Source organism: Calidris pugnax, unplaced genomic scaffold, assembly GCF_001431845.1.
Source record: "Calidris pugnax isolate Ruff unplaced genomic scaffold, ASM143184v1 scaffold11, whole genome shotgun sequence".
Taxonomy (NCBI): domain Eukaryota; kingdom Metazoa; phylum Chordata; class Aves; order Charadriiformes; family Scolopacidae; genus Calidris; species Calidris pugnax.
The window spans coordinates 11,731,861-11,745,845 of record NW_015090803.1 but is presented as its reverse complement, the minus strand read 5'-3'; the positions used below and the strand labels follow the sequence as shown (position 1 = coordinate 11,745,845).

The 13,985-nt window shown below is 42.1% G+C and overlaps 1 protein-coding gene across 1 annotated transcript; it reads left to right on the top strand.

Annotated features, from left to right (window-relative positions):
- Positions 1-1,955: 1,955 nt before the first annotated feature.
- Positions 1,956-11,889, top strand: FAM221A (family with sequence similarity 221 member A). Its single transcript, XM_014937673.1, has 7 exons — positions 1,956-2,051; positions 3,465-3,638; positions 4,528-4,718; positions 6,909-7,115; positions 7,945-8,055; positions 8,738-8,826; positions 10,596-11,889. Exons 1-7 carry the CDS (start codon positions 1,996-1,998, stop codon positions 10,656-10,658), a joined length of 891 nt encoding a protein of 296 aa, XP_014793159.1. The 5' UTR covers positions 1,956-1,995; the 3' UTR covers positions 10,659-11,889.
- Positions 11,890-13,985: the final 2,096 nt, after the last annotated feature.

Genomic DNA, 13,985 nt, shown 5'->3' with positions numbered 1-13,985 from the left:
GGAATGAAAGCCAAGTCACACATGATTTTGTTAGCGTTTTTTTACACAGTATGTTCCTGGGACCTTTTATTTGTGTACAGTGCACAACAGCAGAGTCAGAAGCAAAGGGTATAGCAGCTGGAGCATGGAACTGGTGAAAACTGGTAACTTACATGGTTTGTTTATTTAGCTTGAGTGGGAATGTAAACGTTAAACAAGACTGTGGCAGCAATTGGAGCCTGAGTAAGCCTTACCAGCACACACTAATTATTCCTGGTGGGACTGAAGTGGTGCAATTCACCTACCTCCCAGGAAGACAGCCATGGTGCTGTAGGATAGGCTTGCTGTTTATGTACAGGAAAAAGGTGTAATTAAAAAGAGGAAATCCACTCTAGTACTAGAATAAAATGATTGCGGGTGATAGGGTTAACATGGTCAACATTACTGTAGTTGAAAACTTACGCCTCTGAGCTAACACGTAGTAGGAAAACAAATATATATGGCCTTGCAGGGTAGAGAAAAACAAGCCACATTTGCACCATGCAGAAGCACTTGCACATGGTTATCCAAGACCCATACTACAGCCTTTTTTCAATGCAGTGGTATCAGCTAAGAATGACTGGAGATCATCAAAATGGTGCTTCTTGAGCGAAGGTAGCAAGGCTTTTTTTATTTAGTTCAGGCAAATTGGAGGAACTTTTTGTAGGTAAAGAACACAACTGTACTTCATACTTTGTCAGGATATTGTAGAGGTATTCCTGTACCCACAACACACCTCCTGTGTATAGAATCATAGAATCCTTTTGGTTGGAAGAGACCTTTAAGGTCATCAAGTCTAACTGTTAACCTAGCACTGCTAAAACCACCACTAAACCATGCCTGTCTGTCTGTCTGTCTTTTCAATACCTGCAGGGACAGCAACTCAACCACTTCCCTGGGCAGCCTGCTCCAATGCTTGATAACCTCTTCGGTGAAGAAATCTTTCCTGATACCCAATCTGAGCCTCCCCTGGCGTACCTTGAGGCTGTTTCCTCTTGTCCTATCACCTGTTACTTGGGAGAAGAGACCGACCCCCACCTCTCTATGACCTCCTTCCAGTAGTTGTAGACTTGCCCTTTCTGCGTGCTCTGTACTTGGGATGCCAACACAGGGCAGCCAAGGTGTGGTGTAAAGGGACCTAACGCAGGTTCCCTTCATGAGAGGAGGTCCTGAGCAGTCCCTGTCTCCAGCTGGAGCTTTCCTGAGATTTCCCTCCCTCGCACCTGCCAAGGAATCAGTCACCAAGCAACAACAGAATCATAGAATAATTAGAGTTGGAAGGGATCTTAAAGATCATTGAGTTCCAACACCCCTGCCATGGGCAGGGACACCTCCCACCAGACCAGGTTGTTCAAAGCCCCATTTAGCCTGGCCTTGAACCCCTCCAGGGATGGGGCAGCCACAGCTTCTCTGGGCAACCTCTTCCAGTGTCTCACCACCCTCACAGAGAAGAATTTCTTCCCAATATCTAATCTAAACCTCCTCTCTTCCAATGTAAAACCATTACCCCTTGTCCTAGGGGTACACTTCCTGACAAGGAGTCCCTCGCCAGCTCTCCTGTTGGTTCCCTTCAGAGCCTGGAAGGGAAATACCCCTTCCCTCCCACCAGAAACGTGGTGAGGTCAGGCCTAGCTCAGCAGCCACTCAGGACAAGGTGAGCGCAGGGGCAGAGGCTTCCAAGGAGGGTTGGGGTGGATGGGGACGCGTTGGGTGGTGTGTCAGTGGCTGTGTCCGTGCCCTTGCTGGGTCCTGGAGACAGGCGTGTCCCAGCCCCGCAGTTCTCTGAAGGTGCCCTCAGGATCCGAGGCGGGGGTGTGTGTCACCACCTCCACCCCCCCGGGGAGGCCGGGTGCGCACCCAGGCGGCTCCGTGAGCCCGCACGGGCTGGAGCAGCCCCGGCAACCGCACCGCACCGCGGGGACCGGCCCTGCTGCCGCCTCGCCCAGCGCGCCCGGCCCGAAGGCGGCGGGGCGGGCCATGGAGCGGCTGCAGGTGGATGCGGCGGCCCTGGAGGAGTACGCGGAGTACCGGCGGTGAGGGGAGGGAAAGGAGGGCCGGGCCTCGCCCGCCCTCGCTGGGGAGGGGAGAGGGGCTGAGGGGCGGCGGTTTCCCCTCCCTGCCCACCGTTCCCCTCAGGAGAGCCGGGCGTCGCTCCCCGCCGTCCTGAAGCCGCCTCTCCGGGATCGGCGGCGGCTTCGTTGTGTCACACAGCGATACCCCCCCCGCTTCTCCTTCCACCCCCCCCGCCATTTACCGGCGAGGTGGGAAGCGGCCTGACCGACTCCCTGCGGGTGTCGGAGGGTGGCTCTCCGCCCAGGAGCGCTCTCTCTCCCCGGCCTGCGGTGGAGAGGCAGGCCCCGGGGCCGTCCTCCCTGCCCGGCCCCGCCGCTGTGGAGGCAGGTTGGAAGCGGTGACCGGCCCGAGGAAGTACCGCGTCCTCCCTCAGGCCCGGGCCCGTGCCCCGTCCCCGCAGCGCCCCAGCCCGGCGCCCATCGCTGAGGGGCTCCCCTGCCGGCGGTGCTGCTCCCCCGGGAAGCGCTCCGGCAGCGGGAATTCGGGCTTTCACCCTACAAATTCACAGGGTATATGACAGGGAATCATTCAGCGTGGTTTCGTGCACCCAACAAATTATACCCGAGGTATTTACAGACAGGAATGAACTCGCCCTGGGCAGAGTGAAGCGCTGCGGTCAGGTTTATATCGTGCTGTACAGATTTTATACACTGCCATGGGTTGTCTCTATAAACGCAGGGTTTGGGTGCTGCCCCGGGGTCCCCGCTGTTCGGTGACGGTGAATTTGAACGTTAAACAAATGGGCCTGTCTGAAAAAGGAGCTCGGTAGTTTGCTTTAGTAATTAAATAATTCAATAATCAGATAATCCGGCTGCTAATCCCCTCTATGTACAGAAACTAACGCAGGCCTTCTTGCAAAGCCTGGCTGTGGCGTTTGCTAATTTGATGGCAGCGTGGTTCCCTGCTTGCAGCTGAGTAATCTTACTCAGCCTGGACTAAGGGGAGATAACCTGATACAGGTTATCTGAGATAACAGGTTATCTCCCCTTTAGTCCAGGCTATCTGCGGCACAGTTCGATGTCGATGGGTGAAGTGACTTGCCAGAGGTGGTTCAAGAAGTCTGAGGCAGAGCCGGCTGGTTCCGCAGCCCTTGATTCCCATGGCTTTGTCTGCTGTGTGAGAAGGAGCTTGGTAGCTCACTTTAATAATTTTTTCCTTACAGCCCTGGTTTTCAGCCCGTCACAGCAAATTTTTTAGAGGAGCGTTTTTCACAAAATTTCTCTAAAGATCAGCTATAGTCCTGTCAAATGTGTATCACTAGATACTAGTTCTAGTGATGCACATTTGAAAAAAAAATCTTGAGAAACCTACTTTTAATTGTCTTCATTTTCTTATGGTTTTTTTTTTTTTTTTTTGTAATGACACACTTACAGAATTGTAGGTGATGATGATGGAGGAAAGCTCTTTACCCCTGAGGAATACGAGGAGTACAAAAGAAAAGTATTACCAATTCGGTTACAGAACAGGTTGTATGTGAGCTGGAGATCGCCAACCGGCATGGACTGTAAGCTGGTGGGACCAGAGACACTGTGCTTTTGCACTCACCGGTAGGAATCTCTTCATTTTTTTGAACTGTTGCATTTTTTAAAATCGGGAAAATGTAAAATGTTTCCAGATACGTTCCAGTGCAGTGTAGGCAAGTTAATTTAAGGTCTAAGGGTTGAGAAAGTTAGGTTTTAAATCATAAGAACTGTTCTTAAATACAGTACATTTAAACCCTTTTTTTATTGTTTTCTTTTTTTTTTGTTTTTTTTTTTTTTTTTTTGTAATGACACACTTACAGAATTGTAGGTGATGATGATGGAGGAAAGCTCTTTACCCCTGAGGAATACGAGGAGTACAAAAGAAAAGTATTACCAATTCGGTTACAGAACAGGTTGTATGTGAGCTGGAGATCGCCAACCGGCATGGACTGTAAGCTGGTGGGACCAGAGACACTGTGCTTTTGCACTCACCGGTAGGAATCTCTTCATTTTTTTGAACTGTTGCATTTTTTAAAATCGGGAAAATGTAAAATGTTTCCAGATACGTTCCAGTGCAGTGTAGGCAAGTTAATTTAAGGTCTAAGGGTTGAGAAAGTTAGGTTTTAAATCATAAGAACTGTTCTTAAATACAGTACATTTCAGTACATTTTTTTGAGACCAAAATGATTTTGTGGTCTTCAATAAATTCAGCTTTAAGGCACAAGTTATTGTAGATCAGATTGATTCTGACAGTGCTGTAAAAATGAAACACAAGCATTTGTGATATTTATATAATGAATGGATGTAAAAGCACCTGATATTATGCATTTAATTGAAAATAAGCAATTCACAGTAATTCGTACAATTAAAGATACTTCAAAACAGAACTCGTAAGATAAATTAGAAGCCTTTCAGTTAGTTTTCTGATGAATCCTAACAAAGTTACAAAAGTCACTGTTTTTGCCTGTTTTAGGTATAAGCAACACAAAACGGACTATGAAGTGATCCCCAAAGAACGTCCTATTCCTGTGCCTTGCAGAGCGAGCCGCTGCCCCTGCCAGTCCTATCACTACGTCCCTCTCAACGGCACGCAGCCCATCCGTTGCAGATGCAAACACTTTGCTGATCAGCACAGTGCAGCACCTGGATTTTCCTGTAACTCTTGTAAGTTGCTGATGGATTCACAGCACTCTTTCCTAGGAAATTCAACAGGAACAGCATGTTAGGGGTCTGTACTCTGCCCAGAGTATTAGGGTATGTGCTGCGCTCGTCACTGATGTGTGTTTTGGTCCTTGCAGAAGGATGGGAAATGGGAAGGAAGACATGGCCTTTTGCATGGGAGGGTTTAGAGCAACATCCTTAGCTTCCCCCCAGCTCTGTGAAGTTTCTGAATGGTTTGGTGAGGTACATATGGAGGCAGGCACCTAACACTAGGCAGTATGGAAACACCCCATATGCAGTTTGTCATTTCCACTGCTGCAAGCACATGACTTTTCTACTTGAACTTGGTAGTTTGAAAGAGAGAAGTGTTGATCTCTGTTCCTCTATTGCCTGGTTGAATATAATGTTAATGTATTTTAACATAAAATATAGCTCTCCGTTCCCAAATAGTACTATTGTTAGCACTCTAACAAAGCAGTTCCCAAGCATAGAGTGTGGGTCCTGAAATGCAAATGGGAATGGAGTTTCAAGCAAAAGGTTTGAGAAGGCATTAAGAGGAAGCTTTTTGCTTCAGTTGTTCGGGATTATTGTAATGAAACAGCAGTAATTATTAACCATAGAAACTAAATAATGCATAAAGATGTTTTAGTTTGAAACCTCAAGTTACATAAGCTGAAGATTTTTTTGTTAAGAGTTCCATACTGTTACTAAATTTCTTTAATGAAGTCTAATTTGCACAGGAAAAATCATAAACAGCTTTTGCTGGATGAGAATCATATCCCACAGAATAAATCATAAAATATTTCTATGACAGCCTTTCAAGAGCTTGATTTAAGTAATGTGAAAGGCTTAATGGCCAATTGGATGATTCAGACTGAATTCTTAGAAAACAGTGGTTTTAATAGTCATTTACATTATGCACTTTTTCTAGTGTTTCTGAAAAATAGCTGTCACTTCTGAGGGCTTCAAAGCTTACATAGAGGAGTGCAAAGACTTGCTTGTGTTTTGGACTTGTGGTGTTTTAATGTACTGGTGTTGTTTGAGCCCCGTGCTGTATAAATCTTATGTGATAAATAAATTAGAGATATACTCTCTCTATAATTGAAAAAATATTGCTGTTGCAATTTATATATTGGATATACTTTATTCTGTATCCAAACACAGAGTAAGAGCTCTGTTACTGAGGAGTGCCCCAAGTGGTATGAAAAAGCCTTTCACGTTTCCAAGAGTGTGATCCTTAAATGTATTACACAAGACTTACAAAAAATCTTTCTTGGTGCTCTGCAAAATGAACTGTAACTGGGAGTTGGAAGCAGGGTAATTTGTATAATGAAGTATTTGCAAAATCAGTTCCTCAATTTCTTGTTCACATCATTGCTCCAGCAGGGCTTTGATGATAGTCTTAGCTGTAGCGAGGGCAGATGTATCGCTTCACTCTCTGTTTCTGAATGTCACGTGTCATTTGTGTAACTATTTCAGTTATATCCTGTGGCTATGTAAACTTAAAAACCCCCTGAAAGTCAGTCTCATGGTACTTGGTACTCTGGTAGTCTTGGTAGAAGTCATACGTAGAACCTATTTTGCTGTTACCACTGCTTCTCTTTACTCCCCAGATAATTTTGCTAATTTTAAAAGACATTTAAACTGTGACTTGTATCAGAAGTTGTGATTTGAAGTTTTCTGGCCATGCAACATTGACACGTGCTGTACACATTTGGAGATAATACTCCCAAAATGCTGGTGTTACTAATGGCAATGGCCACAAGTGGCAACAGAGGAAATGCAGGTAGATATTTGGAAAGAAGTGTCTGCTCCAAGGGAAGACCAGCGTTGGTCCAGGCTACTCAGAGAGGTGGAATCTCCATCCTTGGAGGTACTCAAAACTTGTCTGAATGAGACCCTGAGACTGGACGACTCCTGTGATTTAATCCCCACATTCATCCCTTCTCCTGTTTTATACAGTATTTTCATATTATGATGAAAAGAAGCTGTAAGAAGTTTCAGCAAAGACTGCTGATTGCTTGGCCACAAATCACATACGTGCTTCCAAACAGAAGGCATAGCTGGATACTTTTTCAGGAAAGGACCTCTGGGTTTTGGCAAGATTAGTTTAGGGAAACACCATTTTTTTCTGGAATGAAGTACAAATTCTATTCTCATCTCACTCATTACGCTTATTTATTCGTTAATTAGGTTCCAAGTGTTCAGGCTTTCACAGCTGCTTCACCTGTGCCTGTGGTCAGCCCACATACGCTCATGAGACCGTGGTGGAAACTAAAGAAGAGCGCTTGGCCCAGGGAAAGCCCGTGGGGCAGGACGTTCCTTACGCCGCTATGGGAGGGCTGACTGGTTTTAGCTCACTAGCAGAAGGCTACATGAGGCTGGATGACAGCGGAATAGGTAAGTGCGGCTGAACGCAGCTGAAACTTTAATTCTCCAACTCAGTAGTTTTGAAAAGTAGTAATTCAACAGAGATTTTCAAAGTTGGAAGGCAAACTGGATCACTAGGAGTATGGCTTAAGGACAGGTTTTTTCCCTTTTTCCAAAAGTCATTATGTGTGAAGAGACCACTGCGACCATTTTGTTCAATTTCCTGTAGTGAATGGATAAAAAAAATTCTTTATCATCAATTCTGGTGTTCAGCCCAGTACCTTCTGGTTGAAGTGGAGCATTTCTTTTAGAAAGAACTCTGTAACGTCTGTTTTTCTTTTAGTGCTTCCATGTTATATTTGTGTTAATCCTTTAGCCTAATACTGCCCACGTATTTCTTGGTTATACAGCTAGAGCTTTTTTTTTTAAACCCAAACTCAAAGGTTAATAGCTGGTCAGCATAAGAAAAAGAAGTCATTTGTAGAACTTTGTTTTTGACAGGCATATTAGTTGGCCTTGATACCTCTGCTGCTCTGTGATTTTTGTGTCATTTAGTAGCGGACAGATTTTGTCCTGAAATACTGATTTATAATTTATTATATCTATTTCTTTTTTAAATTCTAATCTGGTTTCCTGGCTTTGTCTGAAGTTTAGAAACTATAGTATAGCCATAGTAATTAAAGAAACAAAACTTTTATTTTGAAGCCATTCTCTAATGCTTTTGTTAACTTGAGTTTATGGGGTCTGCATTGAGGGTTGTGGATATGAATCTGTAGCCTTGTTTTGACTCCATCATGTATGTTCTTAATATTTCTTCTTAAGTTAATTTTTTGTTTTCATTCAACTTATTTTCTAACAGGGGCTCCTTCTGCTGAACTTTTAGAATCCCCTGTTACCAGCATGGATCATCCATTTCTAAAAGCATTTCAGGGACCTTCTAGTTCTGCTCAAACCATCTCACAGATAGCAGGTGCTATATCAGTAGGATAATAGTGTTTTACAGAAAGTATTTAATGTAAAATTAATTGGTTTTATTTTTGAGTTTAAGGATGCTTAAGGCTAAAATCAAAGTTAAAAATTAAAATGAGTATTGAAGCCTTTTATGTGAAAAGTTAGTGCAACGTTCAGGTACTTGAAGTACTTAGAATAACTGTTTGTAATTCCTTGTTATTTTTGCTCATTATATTATTATTTATAATATTATTTTTAACTTTAATGATTTTTTTTTTGTGGCATCTGGTATCTTCCCCATTAATGTTGTCATTTATTAGTTGTATTGTTTTTTCAAAATTTTTAATTCCTACTAGAAGCTCATATATCTGAATGGATTGTACGTATTCAGTGCAATCCTGTGAAACTGTCTTCTGCCAGAAAGTCTTTTCTGCATGGAATTATGGATCAGTTATGCTTATTTTATGTCCTTTATTTAGTATAAGAATTTAGCAATTAATTTAACTGTTGAACTCCTCCAAGAGTATAATAGCTGCTAGCCTAGACTAAAACAGTTACTCTTTGGTCACAATTGCAGGTGTTCATTATTTGCTTATGAAGGTGAGTTCTCATTTTAAATGTGTTTTGCCAAACATAAAACATTACTAATGCAATAGCAAGTATAATTAATTTTAAAAGTTTTGGGTGGGTTTTTTTTTCAGGTGCTTCCAGTGCCATAAGGCAAGTTTCTCATGGAAAGCAATCAGAAGATGAGGACATGGCTTACTTTGAAAAGCGTTATCAAGAACGGGCAAGTGACTACATTTATTGCTTAATTCATATAGATTTTCACAACAGGATGTCTAAAAAAACAGGATTTGTTATTTAAGTGGCATATAAATACATTATATCCTTTGTTCTATGCCTGAGAAAACATTAGCTTCTTAAAATAAAGTTTTAAATACTATTATGAGCTATTGCAGGATTTCATAGATCGGTCATATCTGGGTTGGTATTTACCTGAACTGGGCAGATTTTTATTGCGGTAACCCTCCATTACAGAAAACCAAACTATTTTACTATACCAAGCTATTTTTGTCACATAGTTATTTCTTTTTGAAATAACAAAGCAGACTCACAGAAAGTCCCCTGTGATGTTTCAGAACGTGTGTCTGCTATCTCATTTATATAACTTTATATACTTTTTTCCTTACGAATGCCTGTGTAGTTGGGCTAAATCTGGTGTCTCTGTCTTAGATGATCTGAATGACTCCCTTAGAGGTGCCTCCTCCACCCCACTGACTATCTTAAATTTAAATACTCTGTGGTGTAGGTTAGTTAGATGCTTGAAGACCTTTTCTTTCCCCATTTTAGCTCCTCGGCTCTACTGTCTCAGCTGGAATTATGTCTTGACTGTTTATGAATTCTTTTGTAAGGCAATGTTGGATAATTAACTTTCAAAATCTTAACTGCTGTCATGCTCACTGCTTGCTACAAGGTGTTTGTTAATAAGAAAGCTGTTCTAGCTTTGTGAAACTTTAATAATTTTCTTTATTTTGGAAATAATCACAAAATCTGGTAAGATGTTACACATATATTATCAGTTTATAGGAGAAAACGTGTTACTGTCAAATCCAAATTGCTATGTTTCTTTTTTGCCCTAAGATTTTCTTTTCTTTGGAAAAGGTAGCAAGAATTTTGGATACAAACCTCAAGCCTCCAAGTATGGAATAATGTTTTAAAATGAGTTTCTGTGTAGACCAACAACAGAATTTCTTAGCAGTAGGTTTAGTTGTAGACATCCAAATCAGGACTGGGGCTTTGCTTCCTTTTGACACTATTTTTTGGGGGGGAAGCATGTTAAAAGCATTATTTTATTTTTCTTTGCATTTTTGATAGCAACATGCTGTGTTATGTTAGATGAGATGCAAAAGTCCATGCATCCCTACTATATAATTGCTCTAAATAGAATTTCCTTCACTAATGTGACAATACTTGAGGACAACTGTTGCTTTGAAAAACCACAGATAAATTTGTTCAGATTAATAGTCTTACTACAAAATGGCAGAGTCAAATGTATGTGTGTTGGTAAATTATACCATGCTGTAAGAGCCCACTGTGTAGAAAAATCTGATGAGAGGAAGACACGACATTTTGAGTCAGCGAGGAGACACCAAGATGCAGGTTTAGCAACAAACTTCCTGTGTGATTTTGTGCCTGCTGGTTAGTCTAACTGCATCTGTTACACGTGTGTAATAAAACTTCTTTACTTTTCATTGACATAAAGATAAAACTGTGATCATTTGTGAGGCACTTTGGCCTGAAGGGGTACGTGAATACCTAGATGGCCATTACCAGAGATAAAAGCATCTCTGGTTTGAATAGGGGAGGAGCTGTGGAAGTGCTCCTTTTGCCCTGTGATGCAAAAGTAAGCAATGTGAGGTCGGGCTAATAATGATCTGTAGCTCTCTCCATTGCCTGTATCACTCTGGTAAATTTATAACTAGATTAAGAGGTTTAAAGTTGCACTACTTGCAAATTAATACTTGAACCGCTTTTGGTGTCTTTTCTTTGTTACAGCTGAAAAAGGAGAAGGCTGCTAAACGGAAGGAGAAAAGTCCAGTACCATCAAAGAAGCCATGAGATTAATAAAGAAGTAGTTCTTATATGGCACTGTGTTAATTGTTGTATTGGAGAGTAGTTTTTGCTGTGCCTACCTGCATACTTGTATTTCTTCATTTCTTTATTCTGCTCTTTTGGTCTGTTGCTGAAATTAATTTTTAATTGTCTTGTTGTAATAAAATTGGTACTTTAATTGATGTGTTTCTAATCTCCCAAACTATTACATAGATACTCCTTTGAGAATCGAAAATCATATTTAGAGATTTACAAAACTGTTACTTAAGATCTGAGAGAATAAGCATGTGTTTAAGTATTACATTGTAGTAAGGCAAAGAAAATCCCATTTCCAACTTTTATGATGCACTTTCTTTATTTGTAGAGTCCTTGGAACTCATCTTATTCATGCATTTTTACTTGGTGGGATTTATTCTGTTACTATTGACATTTTAACCTTTTCTTCAAATCTTTTTTTTTTTTCCTCTTCGTTTAATCACCTTTACGCAAAATTCAAACATGCCCTCCTTCTCTCCCACTTCTTGCCAATGTATAAATATTTTTTACATGTGAGGTTCTGTATGTGTGTAAACCCATTTCCACACACACTGACTTGAGGGGACCCTGCTTGTATGATTTATGCTGGATTTCTCTGGAAAGGAATCCTCCTCTGCCAGGAGGAGGGTTCTCCCAATTCTGTTTGTCTGATACAGTCCATACCAATGTTTCTATTACACTTAACTTCTGAAATCATTATGTGGAAATGGATATGCTATTTATTGCATGTAAACAAATCTAGAGTTTGATGTAAGCTTATTTGTCTAACAGATACTCTTTTGTCGTGTCTAATCCAACACAGATCGAGTCCCTCAAGAAGGGAGAAGAGCTTTTGTATTCTTTGTCCATATTCAAAGCTGTGGCAGCATATGTTGTGCTAAAGGTAGGGGACAGGAAAATATAAAATTTGTTAACTTTGTGTGGTGGTCTAAATCTGTGAAGCAGCACAGCAAGAATGTGGTACAGAGTAACGGGCAGAGGCTGCAGCTTTGGAGGCAAAAGCAGAGCCTGAGCTAATTTTGTTAGTCTCCTCTAAAAACAGAGAGGTCTAAGGCCGTTTGTCCTTAAAAACACTTGAAGATGTCTCTTGGACGGAAGACTTTTGCGGTGGTACATGTGTACTGAGACCTTTAGCTTTAAATTCAATAGTATAACATACTGCTTTAACTTAATAAAGATGAATATTATTTTGAGCTCCCTCTTCTGGTCCCAATAAGCAATCATTGCTACAGATACTCTACTTAAGTCTTGTAAGTAAATGGGGATTTCACAATAGAATTACAAGAAACAAGCAAGTGTAAAGAACAGTGGTTAAAAAAAAAAAGGTAAATAAAAATATAGAAAAAATATTTTGATTTCAGTCTTCAGAGAGATTATTACAGAGTGGAGAGTGGAAATTACGCTTGAGAGTGGAAATCCATTCTACTCTCATATTTATCCCATGGCTATACCCACTAGGAAATGCAGTTCCAGAAATGTATGTATATTTCAGAGATGAGGCTTCTCACAGCAAAATACTGTTGAAGACAGGGGTTTTAATAGTTAAAAAAACTTGTATTTTGTGTTTCTGTTTATACTGATAACTTTTTACTTTTAGGAAATAATGTATTTTTTTGACATTTTGAGATAAAAATTCGTGTCAGTTTTAAATGTTTGCCAAATTCAGTCTTACTAAGCTGTACTGTGATCATGATGAACTGTTTTAAATGAAGTCAATTTTAAAAAATTTTATTCTGTGCTTAAACTTACTTAAAATTTACACTTAAAGCCTAATTGCATAGGTCTTGGGCAATTGTCTCATTTTTCTAATAGCTGGCTTTCAAATCAATATTTTTCCATTATTATAACACTCCTTGAGTGCAGAACAGCATTTTCTGACTCGTTTTAATCATCCTATGGAAAGGCTTCGATGTACCTTGGCTATTTATGACAGTAGAGACTGGCCAATGATCCTAAGTGGGGAGGGGAAGGGGCTCCTTCCCATTCTGTGCTGGTACTAAATATAAAGCACGTCCGTCTGTCTCGGGTTTGGGGGGAAGGGGAGCCTCACGTGTGAATTCACAGCCAGGAACGCCATCCGTGCAGAATCGCTTCGTCAAGTTGTCAGTGTCTTTGCATCATGTTGTGCATGTTAAACAGTGCTCAGGTCTCCTGTCTGTGTGTCCCCGGGGTATCTGGCGGTAGTTTTGTTGTAGCCATGTACCTTAAGGAAAGAGACGACTTTGCAGGTAGTGACAGTATTTTTTTCTTAGCACAAATAGAATTGAACAACAAAGGTTTTCCAGTTTAAAAGACCTTGCACAGGTGTACCTGGGTATTTTTGGTTTTTTGTTTTTTTTTCCCCCCCTGTAACAAAAGATACTCTTTTTTTTCTAGAAGCTTACTCTTGCTTTGGAGCCCTTAGCATTTGTCTTCTGGCAGAGTAACTCCTTATTTGCTTTACACTGCTTTTATCTCTAATTTTACATTACACTGGACCCATGTGGTCTGCCCTGGCTGGGCATGGAGCCCACATGCTCCTTCAGTCACCTCCCACGGGAAAGTCCCCGACTCAACCATAACAGGTTGCCTGTGCGACGCTGGCACCTCTGCCTCGCTAATTTCACTGAATTTCACTGAATTTCACTGAGTTGGAAGGGACCATAGAGATCATCTAGTCCAACTCCCCTGCTGAAGCAGGATTGCCTAGAGCTAGAGCATGTTACTCAGGACTGCATCCAGGCAGGTCTTGAAAATCTCCAAGGAAGGGGGCCATGAAGATGATCAGAGGGCTGGAGCACCTCTGCTGTGAGGACAGGCTGAGAGAGTTGGGGTTGTTCAGCCTGGAGAAGAGAAGGGTCTGGGGAGACCTTAGAGCCCCTTCCAGTGCCTGAAGGGGCTACAGGAGAGATGGGGAGGGACTCTTTATCAGGGAATGATAGGACGAGGGGTAATGGTTTTAAATTGGAAGAGGGGAGATTTAGATTAGATACCAGAAAGAAATTATTTCCTGTGAGGGTGGTGAGACACTGGAAGAGGTTGCCCAGAGAAGCTGTGGCTGCCCCATCCCTGGAGGGGTTCAAGGCCAGGCTGGATGGGGCTTGGAGCAACCTGGTCTGGTGGGAGGTGTCCCTGCCCATGGCGGAACTCAGTGATCTTTAAAAGGTGCGAACCATTGACCACTCCGCCCTGTGGCTGCACCGCCGGAGGTGAGGGGCTGCCCGCGGGCAGCACCGGCGCCTCCTTCACGGCGCAGGCCCAGGGAGGAGGGCGCGGCCCCAGCGGGGAGGCCCCACCGGCCGCGGGCAGCGCTGAGGG

Excerpts from the sequence above, each read along its gene's own strand:
- FAM221A (XM_014937673.1), top strand. The coding sequence starts at position 1,996 with ATGGAGCGGCTGCAGGTGGATGCGGCGGCCCTGGAGGAGTACGCGGAG. Across the intron at positions 2,052-3,464 it reads GAGTACGCGGAGTACCGGCG|AATTGTAGGTGATGATGATG; the intron begins GTGAGGGGAGGG and ends ACACACTTACAG. Across the intron at positions 8,827-10,595 it reads AAAAGCGTTATCAAGAACGG|CTGAAAAAGGAGAAGGCTGC; the intron begins GCAAGTGACTAC and ends TCTTTGTTACAG.